The 20,833-nt window shown below is 37.7% G+C and overlaps 1 protein-coding gene across 1 annotated transcript in view; it reads left to right on the forward strand.

Annotated features, from left to right (window-relative positions):
* The window catches only part of kctd3 (potassium channel tetramerization domain containing 3), a 48,103-nt gene that overhangs the window by 17,930 nt on the left and 9,340 nt on the right, over positions 1-20,833 (forward strand). The window contains exons 7-14 of the mRNA XM_078404906.1: positions 3,340-3,489; positions 5,442-5,532; positions 7,500-7,690; positions 13,423-13,538; positions 15,792-15,879; positions 17,492-17,608; positions 17,814-17,984; positions 20,640-20,795. Coding sequence (XP_078261032.1) covers positions 3,340-3,489; positions 5,442-5,532; positions 7,500-7,690; positions 13,423-13,538; positions 15,792-15,879; positions 17,492-17,608; positions 17,814-17,984; positions 20,640-20,795 — 1,080 coding nt within the window. The remainder of the gene's footprint in view (positions 1-3,339; positions 3,490-5,441; positions 5,533-7,499; positions 7,691-13,422; positions 13,539-15,791; positions 15,880-17,491; positions 17,609-17,813; positions 17,985-20,639; positions 20,796-20,833) is intronic.

A 20,833-nucleotide genomic window follows, 5' to 3' on the forward strand; every position in this document is an offset into this window, starting at 1 on the left:
ATTATGTGTTAGCTTCAGGAGAGTTATGCTTTAAATTAGGTCTGTGAAAGTTAAAATCCTAAATATAAGAAGACTAATTCAATGGCATTTGATAGGAATGATCGGGTGAGGCCATTTGCAGGTAGTGGGATGCCTGGCAAAAGGAAGGCTTTATCAGTGAGAAAGGAAGAGTTCAGGCTAGCATTGTCTTGTTGGAGTGAAGGGCAAGGCTGTCAATATTAGAAAACCTTGCTCAATGAGAGATTTTTAAAGTCTGGTTAGGGAAAAGGAGGAGGCATGTATCAGATATAGATGCTGCGTTTAAGCGCGTCCCTTGCAGCGAAGAAGAGATGTAGCAGTAAACGTAAAGGAAATTAGGTGGGCAAAAAGGGCCGTAGGAAATCCCTGGTGACGAGATAAAGAAAAAGCCTAAAATATTTTACGTGTATTAAGGCAAAAGGATAGCTAGGGAAAGAGTAGGTCATCTTAAGGATCTGTGTAGTAATCTATGTTTCTCCATGGGACTTAATTTAATGCATTTTATCTGCATTTACCCTGAAGAAGAATGTGGAAGCTAGTGAATTTAGGGGAGGGAACTGATATCCTGGAGCATATCACCATTATGAAGGAGAAGGTGTTAGATGGCTTAATCAAGGCCTGATCAAGTTTATCTTGGGACAGGAATCGAGGTGAGATTGGTGAGGTATTAGAAGACTAGAGGACAGTTATTGTTATGCCTCTATTTAAGATGGGCAACAGGGATAAATCAGAAAACTACAGGCTGATGAACCTTGCAATTATAGTGGTCAAATTACGGCAAAGAATTGTGAGGGACAGGATTTGTTTGCTTTTGGAAAGGCAAGGAATGATGAGGGACATCATTGCTTTGTATCTGGGAAACTATCTCATTAATTTGTCTTGTTTTTTGAAGAGGTGATGGAGGGGTATTATTTCAATGGATTTTAGCAGGCCTTTGACGAGACTTGCATGGTCGGCTGTTAGATCACATGGGATCCAGGATAAGCTGCAAAATTGCCCAGATTGGAAGGCTTGAGTTATGAGGATTGGAGAAGGCAGGTCTGTTTTCTCTGGTGAAGGAAGCTGAGGTGAGATGAAAGAGTTGCAGGTAGAGGTATGTAAAATTATGAGGCGCTTAGGGTAGATAGCCAGAGTCTGTTCCCATGGTAGGCATGTCTAAAATTAGGTAACAGGTTTAAGGTGAGAGGGAAGAGGTTTAAAGCGAATCTGAGGAGTACAATTTTCACATAAAGAATACATGGTATTTGGAATGAGATGCCAGGGAACATGGAGGAGGGAAAAATAGTCAAATTTAAGAGGCATTTGCTCAGGTATTTACACGAACAAGGCATAGAGGAATAGGGGTTTAATGCAGGCAAGTGGGATTAGTATAAACGCATGATGTTTGGCATAGATGTGGTGGGGTGAAGGGTTTGTATCTGCTGATCAACTCTATGACTTGAGGATAAAAGTCAGTATTAAATCATCAAATGATAACATGAATAATATAAATCTAGACTTAATTTGAGCTTTTGGTTCCTTTAGTTTGAATTCTTTTAAACTGAGCACATTATACAGGTTGTCCCCAGGTAATGAACAGGTTCTGTTTTTACAAATGTTCACAAAATTGATTTTGCCTATAGGTGAAAAATACACAAAGATCACTCTAAATGCTAACCATGACCTCCACAGGATTGTAAATAATGATATTGAAAACAAATAGGACGGATAAAAAGAATACTTAAACAATTACTAGAGGTGAGGGGAGAGAGAGTGGGATAACTATTTCTGACATTCATTGGAATGAATGTATGTACACATGTTAGACTTTCGAATTTAACAATATTATGAGAGCTCAATCATATATAGGGGAGTGCAGAGGTATGTGCCTGTATGTGCTTGCATTGTTCAGATGTAGAAACCATTAGTGTTTAGTGATAATTATGTTTTTGTCACAGCTGGGTTACAAATGTCAGAAATGTTCCATCACCAGTGGTATACTTCTGGTTATTTCCATTGTTCATTTGTATGATTTTCAGGGATTCTAATGGAGGCGTTCATGAAAAACTGTCTCTATTACAGTGTATTCCTTTAATTCAGTAGCTAATGGTTAAAAATTAGAATATTTTGCGCTGTTTATGAACAAATAAAAAAATAATTTGCTCTGAGCTTTCAATTTTGTAATGGATTTGGCCGTGAATAAGATGACAAACGATCTTCTCCAGTGAAATCTGAATTAAACTAAAAAGGCTTCAACATTTAAACGATTTTCCTGTGATGTGATAGAGAAATTCAATGTTAATGTGTAATATTTGATGCTAAAACAAAGAATAGAGTATTGAATTATAAATGTTTCCTGCTAACATGCATGCAGGTAGAGGAACTGACCACTTAATGTCACTGTTGAGCAATTTAAGATGTTGAGACATAACTAGCAACATTGCTGCAGGGGAATGATAGAGGCAAATCAATTGGAAAGTGTAAGTTAACATGGGAATCTGCCCAGTATATCTAGATTTCATTGCTGGCTGAATTTTGTGTGATTTCTGTTTCTGTTTTGGAAGTACGTTCCATTTAGTGCAAACAGTTATGTTTCAATTTATAAGAAAAAATCAGGCTAAAGAGCTTGAAGGGAAGATCATATTTCCCTAAAACAGATAGGAGTTGGATCTTATTTCCCAAAAACAGATTGTTTAGACTAATGTTAGAGGTCACAATGCTAAAACTTTGGAGTAGAACTTGAAATCACCCACTTCAGGCTTCAGTGGGGGCAGGGGAAGGGTGGTGTAGTGATAGGAGTCATGAATCAGGGAGAAAAACCTGGAAACAAAAACAGGATTGCTGGAAGAACTCAGCCAGTCATGCAGCATCCAGAGAAAGAGAAACTGATAAACATGTCAGTTGAAGATCCTTCATAGGAACTGAGAAAAGAGAAGATTTACAAAGCAGAGAAGGTAGCGGAGGGCAATGGGTGAAACAAAGGGAATGTCTGTAATAGGGTGAAATGGTGGACAGCGAATGAATGGTCTCTAATGTGTTGCTAATCTTGTGAAATTGGGGTAACGACAAGCACAAATGGCCTATTCTAATACAAACCGAAAGACCAAGTTATGTTTGAAGTTGAAGCATTAATATTGGAGTGCTACACGAATGTCTATGGCTTCTTGCACTCTTTACAATGAAGAAGGATGCAGGAGATATGTGGAAGGGAATTTGTTAAGTGCAAACTTGTCATGATTATGAAAAGGTTTGTATAAATGAGAACTTAAAACTCAGTTCTAGGTTTTATGAAAGTATTTTCATTTTTAAATCGTTAAAGACTGATATGTTTAACACTGCTAGCTATTCCCAGTAGAAAAGGAAGCATTGGGGGGTCTGGAGCCTTACAGGACAGTAAATTGGGACAAAGCACAGCAGAAGGAGCATTGCGTCCAAATACAGCACCTTCCGTGTCAACTGGTGTTATCTCTACTGAAGGATCTGCTCGATTGGGTAAGATTTTTTTTTATTTTCCTTTGTTTATAATTGTAGTTACACCCACTTGTTTTTTTTTTCCCATTGAACCCTGAGATTAATACATGTTCTGATGCAATTATGAATCATCTGAATATGTCTCAATAGACAATAGGTGCAGGAGGAGGCCATTCGGCCCTTTGAGCCAGCACCACCATTCAATGTGATCATGGCTGATCATTCTCAATCAGTACCCCGTTCCTGCCTTCTCCCCATACCCCCTGACCACTATCCTTAAGAGCTCTAGCTCTCTCTTGAATGCATTCAGAGAATTGGTCTCCACTGCCTTCTGAGGCAGAGAATTCCACTGATTTACAACTCTCTGACTGAAAAAGTTTTTCCTCATCTCAGTTCTAAATGGCCTACCCCTTATTCTTAAACTGTGACCCCTTGTTTTGGACTTCCCCCAACATTGGGAATATGTTTCCTGCCTCTAACGTGTCCAACCCCTTAATAATCCTATACGTTTCGATAAGATCTCCTCTCATCCTTCTAATTTCCAGTGTATACAAGCCTAGTCGATCCAGTCTTTCAACATACGACAGTCCCGTCATTCCGGGAATTAACCTAGTAAATCTATGCTGCACGCTCTCAATAGCAAGAATATCCTTCCTCAAATTTGGAGACCAAAACTGCACACAGTACTCCAGGTGCGGTCTCACTAGGGCCCTGTACAACTGCAGAACGACCTCTTTGCTCCTATACTCAACTCCTCTTGTTATGAAGGCCAACATTCCATTGGCTTTCTTCACTGCCTGCTGTACCTGCATGCTTCCTTTCAGTGACTGATGCACTAGGACACCCAGATCTCGTTGTACGTCCCCTTTTCCTAACTTGACACCATTCAGATAATACTCTGCCTTCCTATCCTTACCACCAAAGTGTAACAGTCTCATGTGTAACAATCTTTGCAGTGTGCATTGCTGGAACTGGAGCATGTCACTATTGACGTGCTCTTGGAAGATTTGTCCCAGATTATTGATTCAATAAATTATCAGTTCTGAGTTATACTACCCAGATATGAAATGCAATGGAATTTTGACCAAATAAGTCAATTTAAAAGTTGATGAAATGTGCACATATATATCTATAAAGTTATGCAATTACACAGCCGGGCTTCAGATGCACCAAATGTTGCACAGGAATATCAAGAATTATTTTTGTGCTTGGAGGATTTTGTTTATTTTTCAACCTTTGGAATAGTTCTTCCCCATGAGAGGCTAGAAAATGTCCAGGTGGTTGTCAAAGTGTACTGCGAATAACAATCTAATGTTTTAAAAACAATTGTTGTTGTTTTGAATTAACAACTGATTCAATTGTACCAGCTTGAGAGAGGGTTATGATTTGAAGAACAAATATTACATGCTGTTCATCTTATTTAGATATTTAAAGAATTGAGGGATATGAAAAATTGGACTGGAAAATGGTATTTGAACGAAGAAATCATCCATGCTGAATGGCAGAACAGGCCCAAGGGGCCGACTGGTCTCCTTTTGCTCATATATTTGGCTGGTTCCGAATTACTATGCAACTTGCTCCAAAATCGCAGAATAGAGTTCTTTCAATAGCTAATTTCCACTGCTGTACCATTATTCCTTGTGGGCTAACCAGTTGAAATACGATGTTCAACTGAATGAATTAGTTAATTTATTAATTATGAGACACAAGGATCTCCATCTTGACCTGCATGAAGAATTTTTGATCCAGATCTGTAATCTAATCAAGTCTGCGTCCACCCTAACTCAGCCCACTGGGCCACGAAGGTCCCAGCAGGGCAGTCAATCAGTCCCATTGCCCCTTGTATGTGAATTCATATAAATTTCAGTCATTTTTGTTGCAGACAGATTTTATTATATTTCCACTGAAATGAAATACTTGATGTATGGATTTGAATTTTTTTCTATTATTTATTGCATTCTTGTTTTTGGCAGGTACAGTGGTTGATCCTCGGAAGGTTCTGATAGTTGCTGGTCATCACAATTGGATTGTAGTAGCTTATGCACACTTCGTGGTCTGTTACAGGTACCGGAGAGTCATTACAGTTATCATTCTGTACATAGAAGTCGTAATCAATTTACTAAAATATATCAAAGTTTGCTGTTTTCAGGTGTTTCTTGAAAAGGTCCATAAGTAATCTGCAGCTGACATTGCATTTGGAGTTTCCTATTGCAGATCTGGCATGTATATAAGTTCTCATGTATAAAACATTCCATGCAAACATAACAACCTAATAAAAATATCAGTGCACAGCATAAGACACTACAGCACCGGAATTATATTGAAGCACTCAAAAGTATGCATCTCCATCTTGACCTGCACTAAGAATTTTTGTTCTAGATCTGTATTCAAATCAAGTCTGCACCCACCCCAACTCACACACAGTCTGAATTTTCAAGTCAGTTTATCATTTCCTCCAGAGATGCTGCCTGACTTGTTGAGTTACTCCAATACTTTGTGTTTCACTCGAAGATTGTGCCTTATGCATTTGGCTATCTTGAGACTCTACTCACCAGCAATGCTTTGACAATTATCCAATGTCCCATGGCATTTACAGCCAATTTACGGCAGCTTTCAGCATCTCTAAAGTCAATTTCTAGCTCCATAATCTTGCATGAGTTTACTCGTGTTAGCTTTTTAATTTCAGTAATATTCCCAAATCTTCACAGGTATATTAAGTGGGTGTAGTAACATGGTGGTTATGTTGCTGAACTATGAACTGGGAGCCCTAAATTAATAATCCAATAATTGTTGAGTTCAGATTCAACTATAGAATGGGGGAATTTAATTTCAACCTTTGTTTTAAAGAAGAATGCGTTAGATAAGAAGCAAATGTCAATAATAACTGTTTCTCTAATCGGGGGGGGGGGGGGGGGGTTGTTTGGATAAAAGCTTGTTCTTTCATATCCTTCGAAGAAGAAAATGTGCCAATCCCATCTAATCTGGCTATTAGTGATTGTTAACTGTTCTAAAATTATTAATTATTTCAAAGGAGTTGGGGATTGCCAGTGGCACTGCCATCCATTTAAAAAAAGAAAAGATGTTTCGAGGAAACCTGCGTATGTATGGTCTTTTGGGTAACAGAAATTTGTCCTGACGGAATTCTCAAATCACTATTCGAAGAAGTTGAGATACAGAATAAAGTTTGTTCTATTAAAGTTTATGTGGAAGGGGAAAATAATAAGTGAGCACAATCGTTGAAAGAAACAATGATGTTTGTCAAATTTTATTTTTAGTTACTCAATACCGTGGGGCAAATCCTGACAATCTGAAAGCAGTCTTTTGCACTAAATTTTACTGATCCAATTATATGTTTTAACTGAGATTTTACATTGTCTTTAGTTTTTCCAGTGAAAATTAATCTGATGTTCTGCTTCTGGAAAGTCAGCCCCAAGGCTCTGCCTCAGCTGCCTGTTCCCAAGCAAAGTTATCTGATATTCTTAAAATGATCCGCACAAAGGAAATAAAACCTTAAAGTTAATCCATTTTTGGTTTGCACGGTGGGAACCAACTGTTTGATGTGATGAGTGTTTTGTTTAGTATAACAACCTACTCAAAAACCAGTTTGCTTGCAGGATAGTAATAGGGTGAACACATTTTGAGAAAGGGTTGGGAGCACGAAAGATGGGGAGCAGAAGGTAAGAAAGGAGAAAGAAGAGCAGGGGGAGGTTCAGCAATGTCTTAATTGCATCCGCTATAGAATAAGGATCACAATGAGCTCCTCTTACTGAAACCTGGGATCAATTTTATTTGGTGCCCTGCTTTGGACCACTGCTGATTTATGGGTTTCACTAACTCGTAACTACCAGTTCCACTTTGGATGTACAGCTCCTCCTGGTTCTGGATTTGATTTGAGATTTAATCACATTTTTCTTGAAGTTATTGCTGTCAGGGAACAAGAGAGTAAGGATTAAAATGTAGTTAAAAGAGAAGAGTAAATTAACCTGCAAATTCACAATGCTAAATCTTACTGAATAATGTTTTTTTTCTAGAATTAAGGAGTCTTCTGGGTGGCAGCAGGTATTTACAAGCCCTTACCTTGACTGGACAATCGAGCGAGTGGCAGTAAATGCTAAAATTGTTGGGGGTCCTCTTGGTGATAAAGACAAGATGGTAGCTGTTGCGTCAGATAGCAGCATAATCCTATGGAGTATTCAGGATGGAGGCAATGGCAATGAAATCGGTATGTACTACAAAATGTGGGAAAATACAACATTACTTTTCATTAACTTGGGGATGCAGCTATTTGAAGATTTGATTTTAAGATGTCAGAGAAGAACAAATGTACTCAGTTTCACACTTTTCAACATGGCATGAATCCAGCCAATAATGAGGTTGCAATCTGGGTGCTTAATCTTACGATTCGCTAGATCTTGAGCATAGCCTGTGAAACATCCAGTGTAAGTAACAGGAATTAGTCATGAATGAAATGGTACGTATTTGTTAGAGGAAAGGACTTGTTACCACTGGAGTATTGGACATACTTTTATTACCTTGAGCACAGTTATTTTATTGATCTTCTAGTTCCAATCCGTGCATGAGTCTGTGGTTTGTATTTTTTGTTGTGTACTTTTATCACCACTAGGAGCAAGGAGAATTGGGAATTGGCTTTTAATCCTGTGAACCCTGGTCTGCAAATTAATTAGATTACAGATGATCTGTATTACTGTTCCCTTTACTCATCATTACTGCATATCCCTGAATATCTTTTGCCGTACAAATATATTTTCCAGTATTCACAAGTCATTTGGAAAAGAGTTCCAGGTTTTCATTTCCTTTTCTGTGGAACAAGCAAGTCAGTAATTTTAGGACAGTGCCCTTTTGTTAGGGTTTTATCAGGGAGGAAATAGACTTTCTGTACATGATTTATTAAATAATTTTATTTCTTTAAAGTTTTCACTTAGAAAATACCAGCCTTTTAAATTCAGGAGATTGTACAGATTAGATCAGATTAGTTTATTGTCATATACACTAGGGTGCAATGAAATTCCTTGTTTGTGTGAAGCTCAGAGTTAACCAAGTATAGGCAATTTGATTTTAATTTCTTAAAAACATCTGGCAGTCTGCCCTTGATCCATCCTCTTATCACACGCTTCTCCAGTTTTCAACGTTTACGCTTTTATATTTATCTTCAAAACCTGGCTGACCAATCCCTGGCACCAGCTGTTTATTGCAGCAGTTGGCATAAAACCATCAGCCATCACAGCTATTGATTGGAACTTCTCACTACCCTCCTAATGCTTTATACTACCTTAATACTTAACTTTCAGTTACGGTAGATCTTTTCAAAACGTGCAATCTTTTTTTCATCTGTCATTTTTTGTGATAGATTTGCCTTGTTTGAGCTCTGCCAACTTTTATGATATTTAGTGTAAGAACAATTGTGCGCCAGTAATTGGATACATTATAAACTGCAATCTTCTGATAATCTAAAGATAATTGAATTGTTGAGGCTGTAGTGTTGATACTTCAGCTTTGATTTTCTGCGATCCAGATTAGCTGATTTTGCTGGTAGATGCGTGAGAGATGCATTTGGCCATAATCTTGGTGGAGGATAGGAAAAGTTGGTTCATTCTAATACTTTATAATAGTATTAGTATGTGGAGCAGCTTGTACATTCTATATGATCAACTATTGGCCTAGTTGCATTGCGCTAAATGACTATCACTTTGCCAGAAAAACACTCTACTCTGTTGCAAGACAAGAATGCCCATTTGACAGATATCAGAGAGCTTCCATCCATGGTAGACAGTTTAGCATTTTCAGGATAAATTGAAACAGAAGTTTTGCAGAAAAGGTGTTATTGCATGCAAAGTAAGGTAGCGGGCTACCATAGGAAAATATTTCATTTAACTTTCTTCATGAGATCTGAAGCCTCCAGCTTAATAGCTTCCTGATTATTTCATGTTTAGAATTCACATTTTCAGTTTTGCAGTGTTTCATCTTTGTAAACTTTCTGGCTGTTTACTTCTCCCTTAAATGTAAGGTTTCCTAAAGAGGGCGAAGTTTCTGAAAATTCCTGATTCTGCATTTTTGACATCTCTTGTATCTTTGCTATGAACTGCGCTGGAGATTTCTACAGGGACAAAACCAGCAAATAAGCAGATTTAGGTGTCAACACAAATCTATTTCAGAATAGCTTCTAATGCATATTTTGAAAATAAATTAAAGTAAGTGATCACCATTACTGTGCCTGCCTGTAAGGTTGTCATTCCTATGCTGGGCTAGGGAGATGGTTCCTCTCCCCAGGTGAATTTATTACAAGTTACCAGTTGTCAACATACAATTGGTAAAAGTAGGCTTAATATGCCCAACAGATGTTCATGCAAATTGTAGCATTATTTAATTGGCATGAATATTTATGACATTTGACGTGCATGAGGCAGAGAATAGAATTAAGCATGGTAGATGTTCCTGCATGAATGCTAGAAACATCCCCACTGCTTAGCTCAGACAAGATTGATCCTCTTTTAAAGGGAGATTTTTTATTTTAAAATGCTTTTTTCCCACATGTCCCTGAATGTACTAAAGTATACGATAGAAGATTTTTTTTGTATTTTTGAAAAGAAGAATGCTTATGTTGCAAGTACGAAAAGCCGAACATTGACTTTCATCGAGAGACAGGAGTGAGGACTTTGAGACTTTTTAAACATTTTAGCGCCTGATGTTGTCTTTTTAATTACACGCCCTACTGTGGAGGTTCACAACTGATGCTCAGATTTTAAAATGTGCACAGGCTACACTACTTCAGAATAAACGCGAAACTGCTGAATCAGCAGTCGGAATAAAAGTTCATAGTCTGAATGCATTATGGTGAAGGAGAAATTGTCCTGTGTTGAAAATGTTTGCATGAATGTACAACAAAGAAAAAACGTAGAATGGTCAAGGAGATGTGTGTGCTACGTAATTTATTCTGAGACTAAGATATTTTTCACATTTTATTATAAGATAATAAATACTGTCTTTACATTTTCTCCAGCACACCCCATTATCGTGGATAGTAAGCAATGGTACTAACTCTATCATCACTATAACTTCCAATTGCATACAGCCAAACTAGTTATTTAGTTTAGTAGTTATCAGTTAAAAGCTTAAAACAGCCGTTCGGAAAGCTCCAATTAGCTTTAAACTTAAAACCAACAAAGTTAAATTTCTGTAAAGTGCAGTTTTAGCGCTATTACATTAAAATTATATGATTGTCCATCACTAATTGAATGAACATCTTGGGGAGAAAGGACATTATATGCAATCAGGGCTGCATTCATGTTTCAATTTTGCTGTGCTCAGGAAGTAAACCATTGAATTGATTTTTGATTTCCTGATGTGCTGGGGACTTGGGTTGGGTATGCAGTATGCTTATTGCAGCAGTTTTTATTCATCTGCAGCAATAACATTATTTCTGGTTTAATTAGCTATGTAAACAGTCCAAATATGATTGCAGTGCACAAGATTGATTTTAGATTGGGAATTTATAGACGTATTGTAAACATTGCAGTTAATGGACTGGAATTATCTGAAGTGCAAAAGTATCGAGGCAAAGGGATACTGAATGCATCAAGGATGCGTCAAATACACAGAGGCCTTGCAGAATATCTTGTTACTGGTAATGAGGTTGTATAGGGAGATCACAATTCCTCAAATGGTAGAATTGTCCATTGCTGATTATCAAGAATGGATGGAAATCTGTGAGAAAGTAATCCTGTGTTGTTGTATTCTTTCAGTAGTGTAAACTGTTTAATAACGTGATTAGATCAGGAAAGTTAACAGTGGCAAGTTTCACTACATCCTGATTAATGTTTTAATCCAACTCCTTCACATTACTTTTTATATCTATCCAGGTTATGCTGCAAATACATCCATTGTGTCTAGGTATTCAATGGTTATCTAACCAGCCACCACTGGTGTTTAACTTTATCTGAAATTATACCTCTTTGTAATAGTTTATCCATTGTTAAAGGTTAGCTCCTGAGGTTATCAAACATGACAAATATTATGAATGCCCCCTTGAATAAATTATACATCTTAGCATTAGATTTACCTCACAAGTATGTACCTTGGATATAACTCGCTGATATGGAGAAAAGTGGCAAATGGCAAAAGGAAGTTTGGGAGAGCCATGAGAAACAATGTTGGCCTGGGACTTGGAAGTAGTGTTTCTGATCAAAACACTATCCCTTCTTGCACAAGGTACATGAAATGCAGTGTTTTTGTTCATGAGCAACAGGCATTTAGATCTGTTTAGAGGTGTGAACACAGGTGGTGTAAATTGCTGCAGGCAATTATGCATTGATAAAGTTTGTGCAACTGGGTAAGCTGTCTTGTATGATTATGGATCGAATGAACAGCAATAGTTTGGAATATCTTCCAATTAGGTATTCCTGAGTGCCCTGGGAGTGTTTGACAGGCATAGTGTTAGTGATTCATATCTACATTTGAGAAAAGCTGGTCCACAAATACTGCAATCTTGTTTTTCCGATTGGTCTTGTTGATGGTACAGTTAATATAAATGGAAGGATTCTGAATATATTCCTTTTTTAATTTCAGATAGTGTTTTGCTTTAGTGTTAATGCGATGTAAGACCATGCAAACAAGGTGTCTATTACTGGCCTTGTATGTTTGTGGACTGACTGGAAAAAATGACCCTGGAGTCTCAAACCTGAGTACTGTGGTCTTTGATAGCATTCAAAGCAGGAAGACATAGAAAAAAATCTGTAACAGCACTTGCAGTTCCTTCCATACAGGCAACTCCTGCGTTACAAGAGGGTTGCATTCCTAGGAAACGGTACATATTGTTTTTCCATAAGGCAAAACCATGTCTTCTGCACATGCACCAAACGTTGGTTGAAAAATAATTTCGATATTTCTCACATACATTCAGTAAGAGCAAATGGTTTTTTTCGTATGACACAATCTGAGGTAATAATTTATGAAATCTGTAAGGAGAAATGTTCCTTACCCAAGGAACTGTGATGTGTGGGCCATCTGTGTATTTGAATTAACTCTCCTGTTTTGTTTAAGCAGCTGTGAAAGCTGCCAAAATAAAGTACCTCATGAACAATGATAGTAGCGTTGTCCTGAGGGGAATAAAGTGCACAGAGGAACCACATGGTTGTTGCTACATTAGTCTGAAAAAGCATGCCACTTTAATTCTCAATCTCACTCCTCTTCTGAGCTGTCTGCTGCCATTTCCACTGCCTTAGTTGGGCCCAGTGCAAATGAGAAGATCATCATTTAATCTTCTGTTTAGGCACTTTGCAATCTTCTGGAATGAGCATTGAATTTTCCAACTTCAGGTAAACTGTTCTCTCCTTTTCCTTTCTTGTATGTTTTCTTCAAAATGTCATTACTTATGCTCATCATTTGATCTGTCTTAACCTTTCTCCACATTGTCTTTGGACTTGCCTCTCATTTCTCCCGCAGCTCCTCTGTGAAAATTGACCCCTTTCATTCATGCCCATGTTTAAGGAAAGGTCGCTGACTCAACATGTTAATTGGTTTTCCACAAATACTGCTTGACAGTTCTTCCAGCATTTTCGCTTTTGTTTCAGATTCCAGCATCTGCAGTTTTACTTATTTTCTTAAACAAGACCTGCATGCACATTGTGCAAATACACTGCTTATGAACGTGGTAATTGTTATAACCAGGTATATATAATTGGTGAGGCTTGTTTCTTCATACGTATCCTAACTGATTGCGGTGTTATTGACTGCATGGTGAAAAGGTAATGGAATGGAGGAGAATAAAAGGAAGAGCAGTCTGTGTGTGAGAAATTTAGCGCTACCAAGTGTGATAATGCTCCCTAGTGAGTTTGAGGATCAACACAAATATATGCAATAGAGCATTAGCACAACTATTAATTCTAGAATAAGGTTTGATGATTCAGCAACTGACATGTTTGCTTTTCTGTTTTGTAGGTGTGTTTAGTCTTGGAGTTCCAGTGGATGCACTCTTCTTCATTGGTAATCAGCTAGTTGCAACTAGTCACACTGGGAAAGTGGGTGTGTGGAATGCAGTTACCCAACATTGGCAGGTAAGCTGCATCAATGATAGAATTTTGTAATCTTAATTTTTGTGTTGAACCTAATACCATCACTACTAGTTTGGTATGAGATGAAAGAATGATGTTCATTTTATGGCTACCTTGCATTCAGAAGTTGTAAATGCGGTATGGCCCGAAATGAATAGTTTTTACATTCGGAATCATTCATATTATAAACAAAGGTTTATTGAAAGCATATTTAAGTGCTTCATGCACAAAAACTTTAACATTATGTTATATGAACAGATATTTGCCAAATTCTTCTGAAGCGCCTGGTAAATAGATAAGTCCTACTTCAAAGCTCCTTTGTTCCTGCATAGCTTAGGATATGTCGTATCCAAATGCTAGAAATATGGCTAAGGTGAAGAATTTATTTTAAAAATGTCGCTGAGTACAAAACAGCTGACTCAGTAGGTTACACATAATGGGGCTGAAATACCATCACCAGCACAAATTATTATTATTTTCTGCTGTGTTGTCAGTACACAAGGTTAAAATACCTTTGCCCAAACTTCTGCTTTTATTTCATTCAAATAATTATGCCCAAGCTATCGATGCAGTTTTAAATTTGTGCCGAATGTAAGATGTGAGGGATGAAAGGCAATGCTGACTTTTGGAGAATTCTAGCCTGTAACATTCATTGCTCTGTCTACATATGTGGACAGATATATTTTCAATCTTTAGTAAGCTGAAATAAACTTGCTAAATGTGGACGATATAATTGTTAAGAATGAATTCATTGGAAGGGAATACAATTTAAAGATGAAACAGGTTCTGAAAGACAAGTGATAGAATAGTCCACCACTCTGTGCCCCTGTTTAATGGATAATGAAATTATTGTGCTTTTGTTTTATGCCTTAAGGACATCTGTTTACCTTTCCTGGCAGCAAATTATAGCACATTCAATAATATTTTACAATAGAAAATGTTAACTTACGGACATAACATCAATTTGGTAAATGTTTAGGAGAAAAACATTGAGTTACTGTTTAACTTATCAATTATAGAAGCACATGTTAATTAAAGACATGAATTTGAAGACATAATTAAAGACACGGAAAATTGTTTTTGTGATGAACTTGAATGAAGTTTTTGAGGAGGTACTAAGGAACTAAATTAAAATTCCTTTCGGCTGTCTGAAAAGGTTCATAAAAACCAATGGAACCCAAGGGAAAATTAGTCAGATATTTGGATCCAAATTTGGTATGTTAACAACATGTAAAGGGAAATGGTCATTGACTGCTTTCATGGCGGACGGTTACAGTGCAGTTTGCGTGGGTTAATGCATGTTCTGCGCTAATGTTTGTTCTTATAGTATGAAATTGTGCATAAGGGACATAATTAAGAAGTTGGAAATGACACAAAAGTTAACCATGTGTTTTGACAGTGAGGAAGAGTTCTGTAACCTGCAGGAAGAAATTGTTGGGCTGGTTAGGTGAACAAAAGAAGAGGCAAATACTGTTCATGACAGAGATGTGTAGGTAATGGATTTGGAAGCATAACTAATATAAGGGAAAATTCAAAAGTGATTGCTGAACACACGGAAGTCTAGAGGGCTGTAGAGATTGTGTATGGACACAGCACTCTGACGAGATAGTAGGGCTGGTAGACAGAGTGGTAAAGAAGGAAGGTCACGGTGAAACTGTAGAAACTACAAAGCCAATACCTAAAATTTTGGTGACACATTGCAGGAAGGATGTGATAGCACCAGGGAAGGTTCAGAGATTTGAGGATTTTGTTGGAAGTGTGGAATTTTCTAGGCTGCTTTATTTATATAAGAACATTTTATTAGGCTGGGTTTTCTTTAAGGTAAAGGAGATTCAAACAATTTTAAATTATGGGAGGCCTGGATAATGTGAATAACGAGAAAATATTTTGTGTAGCAAGGCCCATAACTAGGCTCATAGATTTAAAGTAACAGGATCAGAGAGAATTAAACTGACTTCACCCCAAGTATGTTAAGTATTAAGAGCAATGTCCTCGCATCTCTGAATCTTAGAGAGAAGCTGTTCCCTCCCATTGGTGAAAGGGTCAAGAACTACAGGACCTAGAATAAAGTGGGTTGGCAAAAGAACCAAAATGAGATCAAATGGTTAAGATCTGAAATACACTGCCATCTATAGATGTGAGATGTGCTTGGATCCAGTATCACTATTATAACTTTTTTGTTTGTTTCTATGAATGTAAATTTCACTTTAAAAGATATGATCCAATTTGCACTTGAAATTGTGTTCAAATTTGCAGGTACAGGAAGTTGTCCCTATCACCAGCTGTGACACAGCAGGAACATTCCTTTTGCTGGGCTGTAATAACGGATCAATATATTACATAGGTAGGACATCTTCAAATCATCTGTTAAGTACCCGCACTGATGAGTAACTAGCATGGATAGGTGATGGCACAGAGTCACAGTAATTTATAACGACATTGGCAGGGACGATGCAAACAAGGCTCCTACTTTTGCTGTGGTAGTATCTCAAACCATGTATCAAACACCTTTCAGACCAAAGATAGACACAAAATGTGGGAGAAACGCAGTGGGACAAGCAGCATCTCTAGAGAGAAGGAATGGGTAACATTTCGGGTCGGGACCCTTCTTCAGACTAAGAGTCAGGGGAGAGGGAAACTAGAGTAGGAAACTAGAGGAAGTGTAAAAAAAGTACATTTAAGGTGTGAAAAGGATAGATCAAAGCAGATGCGGTACAATGGTTCATTGTTAACAGGGGAAGGAGGCAATATGGCATTCAAACAGTAAAATTAATAATAGGGCAGTGAAACTAATTGGAGAACTAGGGTGGGGGAGGGACGGAGAGAGAGAGAGAGAGAGACAGAAAGTAAGGGTTGAAGTTAGATACTGCGTGTTTGTGAGCTGCGCAAGCAAAATATGAGGTGCTGTTCCTCCAATTTGCATTTGGCTTCACTCTGACAGTGGAGGAGGCCCAGGATAGAAAGGTCAGTATGGGAATGCAAGTGCGGTTCAAGGTGTTTAACAACCAGGTGGAATGGGCGAAGTTCAGCTTCTATCACAGTGAGGGTATGCCTTGAGCAATCACTGTGATGGCTGTTTGTGTAAAAATTGTATCTGTGTGTCCTGTGCTTTTTGTTGTCTACTGCCGGACCCTGACGTGAGAGGACGCTGGCGTTGTTTATTCGCCGCTGTTTGTTTTTATTTTGATTGTTTTTGTAAAGCGCTTTGAGCACCCGATAAGGCGCTATATAAAATAAATGCTTATTATTATTATTATTATTAAATGAATGCCCAGTCTGCGCTTGGCCTCGCCGATATATAGGAGTCAACACCTGGAACAGCAGATACAGTAGGTGAAGATACAGAGGAGGTGCAAGTGAACCTCTGCCTCTTCTGAAAGGACTGTTGGGGTCCTTGGATGAAGTCGAGTGAGGAGGTATAGACCAAGATATGTTGTATAGTCTGACTCTCGGGTATTCTCTATTAGCTTCCATTTCACTCCCTTGAATGTTGGACAGCTGTCTTGCGCACAGAGACGGTTTAAGGCCTTTCAGATGGTCTCCACCTCCTGATACTGATCAGTCATCCTCATGGCCACACTGGCAAGTCTGCATGTTAGTATGGGTGGTCACAGTGGTAGTGCTGTCATGAGAAGCTCCTGCAAGGCTGCGGGTATTTGTGAGGTATGACAGTATACAGGATGTTTAGTGAACCCTTGTTTCTCCATGGCTGGCGGCGCTATTTCAGTGAGATGTATCAGTTGTTGTGTTTTGGCTGAATGCTCTTTGAATCAGAGGGATTCTCACCCAGCTTCAAAAATGCAGATTAGAGATAAAGCATCAAAATAGTTGTTTGAAATTTGGACTTTATTTTAGTATGTGAAAATTAAGGATGAAAATACCCCATGTTGCATGTATTTTTTCATGTGAATTGCATCATTCATTAATAAAGCTATTAATTTCATTCAATATTACAGATATGCAAAAATTTCCTCTCAGGATGAAAGATAATGATCTTCTGGTCACTGAACTTTATCATGATCCATCCAATGATGCCATCACTGCACTAAGTGTGTACCTCACTCCCAAAACGAGTATGTATATTACAACTGAACAATCCAAGATCAGGCACTGTTAAAAATCACATATGTGATGAAAGTGCAAACATCATTCATTGATGAAAACTAGAGAATACTGAGATCACTGTATCAGGCTGCATAACTCTGCACTTGTAAACTTTGGATGTAACTAAATTGGAGCTAGTACATAGTCACCTAATGTATTTTCCTTTATTTATAGGTGTCAGCGGAAATTGGATTGAGATTGCTTATGGTACCAGTTCTGGTGCAGTGCGTGTAATCGTGCAACATCCTGAAACTGTAGGTTCAGGTCCCCAGCTCTTCCAGACTTTCACAGTCCACCGCAGCCCAGTGACTAAAATCATGCTGTCAGAAAAGTATCTGGTATCAGGTAAACATTATTTATTTGAAGAGGCTTATGTCTGTATTTCCAATAATTTGTGCATTAAAATTTGCAGCCTTCCATATTGTATATTACTTAATGTGGTAAGCCCCGTGAGCTTTTTTCCAAACTCAAGAATGCAGTGTTTGCATAACTTGACCGGAAAGCATTAGAATAGACAAGATCGGACAAAGATCATGAGTTAAAAAAAATATTGAGCCATCTCCAAAAGTGTTTTCCTACGAGAGTTTCTTCGCAAGAGTTTGTGTCCACTTATCTCTTAAAACAATGTTGCCCACTTCAGTAATGTTTTCTGCAAATTTATTCCATTGTCAATCAGATGGTGATACTCTTACATCTGAAGCTCAAACCTTTGTAAGTTCAAATGTCTGAATCATCAATCACAATTGATATCTGGATCAGTTTGGCCAATGATCTGCACAATCTTCTACATTTCAATTCAACTAGTCCATCTGAGATGCAATTCTGTTTTCCTCAGTTATCCCTCAAAACTGAATCCCTGCAATCTAAAATAGTCTATACTTAACACTCCTGATGGCAATAATATCCTTCAAATGATTAATCCTTCAAATGATTAATCCTTCAAACAGAGCGCACTATTTCAGATTTTTTTAATAGAAAATAGCATTTATTATCTCTGTGAAAAGTTCAACTGTGGTGGCAGAGCCAAATTCGAAGGAACTGATTACCCAAACCTGATTCATGTTTTGATAGTGCAGTCACTTTAGGAAAGAAACTTTATGGATTTGTTCATATGAAAAATTAGCACACTGGAACCTCCAGCATTAAGTTCAACAGAATTGTTTTATTTATGAACATAGTATATGAAATGTCTCCACAGTTAAACTTACAATAAACGTCAAATATTGTTTTAAATGCATTTGCAAAATATTGCAATATAGAAAATAGGTGCAGGAGTAGGCCATTTGGTCCTTCGAGCCAGCACCACCATTCATTGTGACCGTGGCTGATCATCCACAATCAGTAACCTGCCATCTCCCCATATCCCTTGGTTCCATTAGGCCCCTAGAGCTCTATCTAACTCTCTTTTAAATTCATCCAGTGAATTGGCCTCCACTGCCTTCTGTGGCAGAGAATTGCACAAATTCACAACTCTCTGGGTGAAAAGGTTTTTTCTCACCTCTGTAATGAGAAAATATTAAATTTAAGTGCAAGATTATATAACTATATTAATTAATTAAGAAGGGGTTAAAATATAAAACACAGCAGAAAAGCCGATTACCACCTTTTTGGCTGATTAATGTGCGAATTTATTTCAACAAGTACTTCTGTATGCTTAGTCGCATATATCAATTCTTTCTTCATAACTTAGTTATACATTTTATAACCATTATTCTTTTATTCAATACCAAGAGAATTGCGATGTGTAAGGAAAAAGCAAAACAGAAAAAACAAAACAAAACAATTTTTTCCTTGTGTTGCAAAAAGTATCTCTGTTCAATAAATAGCAGAATATATTCATAATAGGGCTGACATTATACATGTAGTCCAAGAACTACAGACTGTTGGAAATAATAGTCGTTTTTCACACATGAATGTTGCGCAATGCGTATGCGCATTTGGCATGCATAATTTGTTTTGCTGAAAAAATGCATTATGTGCCATATTATGAATTTTTATGTAAAATTCAGAATTTTCGACATCAAAATTATGAATTTGTAAAATCAAATGTTGGGAGGTCTGGGGTAGTAGGGGTGGGGAGGGGGGTTGGGAGGGACGGACCGTTGTGATTTGCTGTTGAAGACCACTGGAGCAAGTATGTCTTCAATGAAATTAGGTATGTGCAGTTTTAAATGAAACTCTTTCTTCATATGGTACATTTTATGACCATTGTTCTTTTATTCACTACCAAGAGAATTGAGATGTGTAAGGAAAAAGCAAAATAGAAAAAACAAAACTAAACAATTTTTTCTTTGTGTTGTAAAAAGTATTTCTGTTCAATAACCTATCGATAAATAGCAGAATATACTCATGAAAGGCCTGACATAGTACATGTAGTGCAAGAACTACAGACTGTTGGAATTAATAGAGGCTTTTCACACATGAATGTAGCGCAACGTGTATTCGCATTTGGCGTGGATACTTTTTTTTGCTGAAAAGTTGCATTACGCGCCATATTATGAATTTAGATGTACAATTCTGAATTTTGGACATCAAAATTATGAATTTGTAAAATCAAATGTTGGGAAGTCTGGTCTTGCCCAGGAAACTCTTGTTTTCTTGGATGATCCTGAGATTATCCAGTTGCTTCTCCAGTGTCCCAACATGGGCCTTCAGGAGCTGAACCTGGACACACTTATTTTGCACACAATATTTTGCAAGAAATACTCATCTATGGTAAATATGAAGGTATCACAAAATGCTGGAGTAACTCAGCAGGTCAGGTAGCATCTAGGAAAGAGGGAATGGGTGAGGTTTCGGGTCGAGACCCTTCTTCAGACTGATGTAAATATGAAAGTATACACCTAATATGTGATTGGAAGTGATGTATTTTTGTTCTTGTACTTGATTTAATGTTAACATTGCCAAATACTGTTTCTACTTTCATCTTATAATATTCTAAGTTTTACTCTTTTAAAAAATGATGGAAGTGATCTATGATTAATGGTCTCTGTCTCGCAGTGTGTGCTGATAACAACCATGTGCGGACTTGGACAGTCACTCGTTTCAGGGGAATGATCTCCACACAACCGGGGTCCACTCCACTGGCTTCTTTCAAAATACTTTCACTGGAGGAAACTGAGAGCCATGGAAGTTACACAGCTGGAAATGACATTGGTGAGTACCTGGGTTAAAGAGAGAAACCATTGATGTTA

The sequence above is a fragment of the Rhinoraja longicauda genome, chromosome 9, assembly GCF_053455715.1.
Source record: "Rhinoraja longicauda isolate Sanriku21f chromosome 9, sRhiLon1.1, whole genome shotgun sequence".
Lineage (NCBI taxonomy): Eukaryota > Metazoa > Chordata > Chondrichthyes > Rajiformes > Arhynchobatidae > Rhinoraja > Rhinoraja longicauda.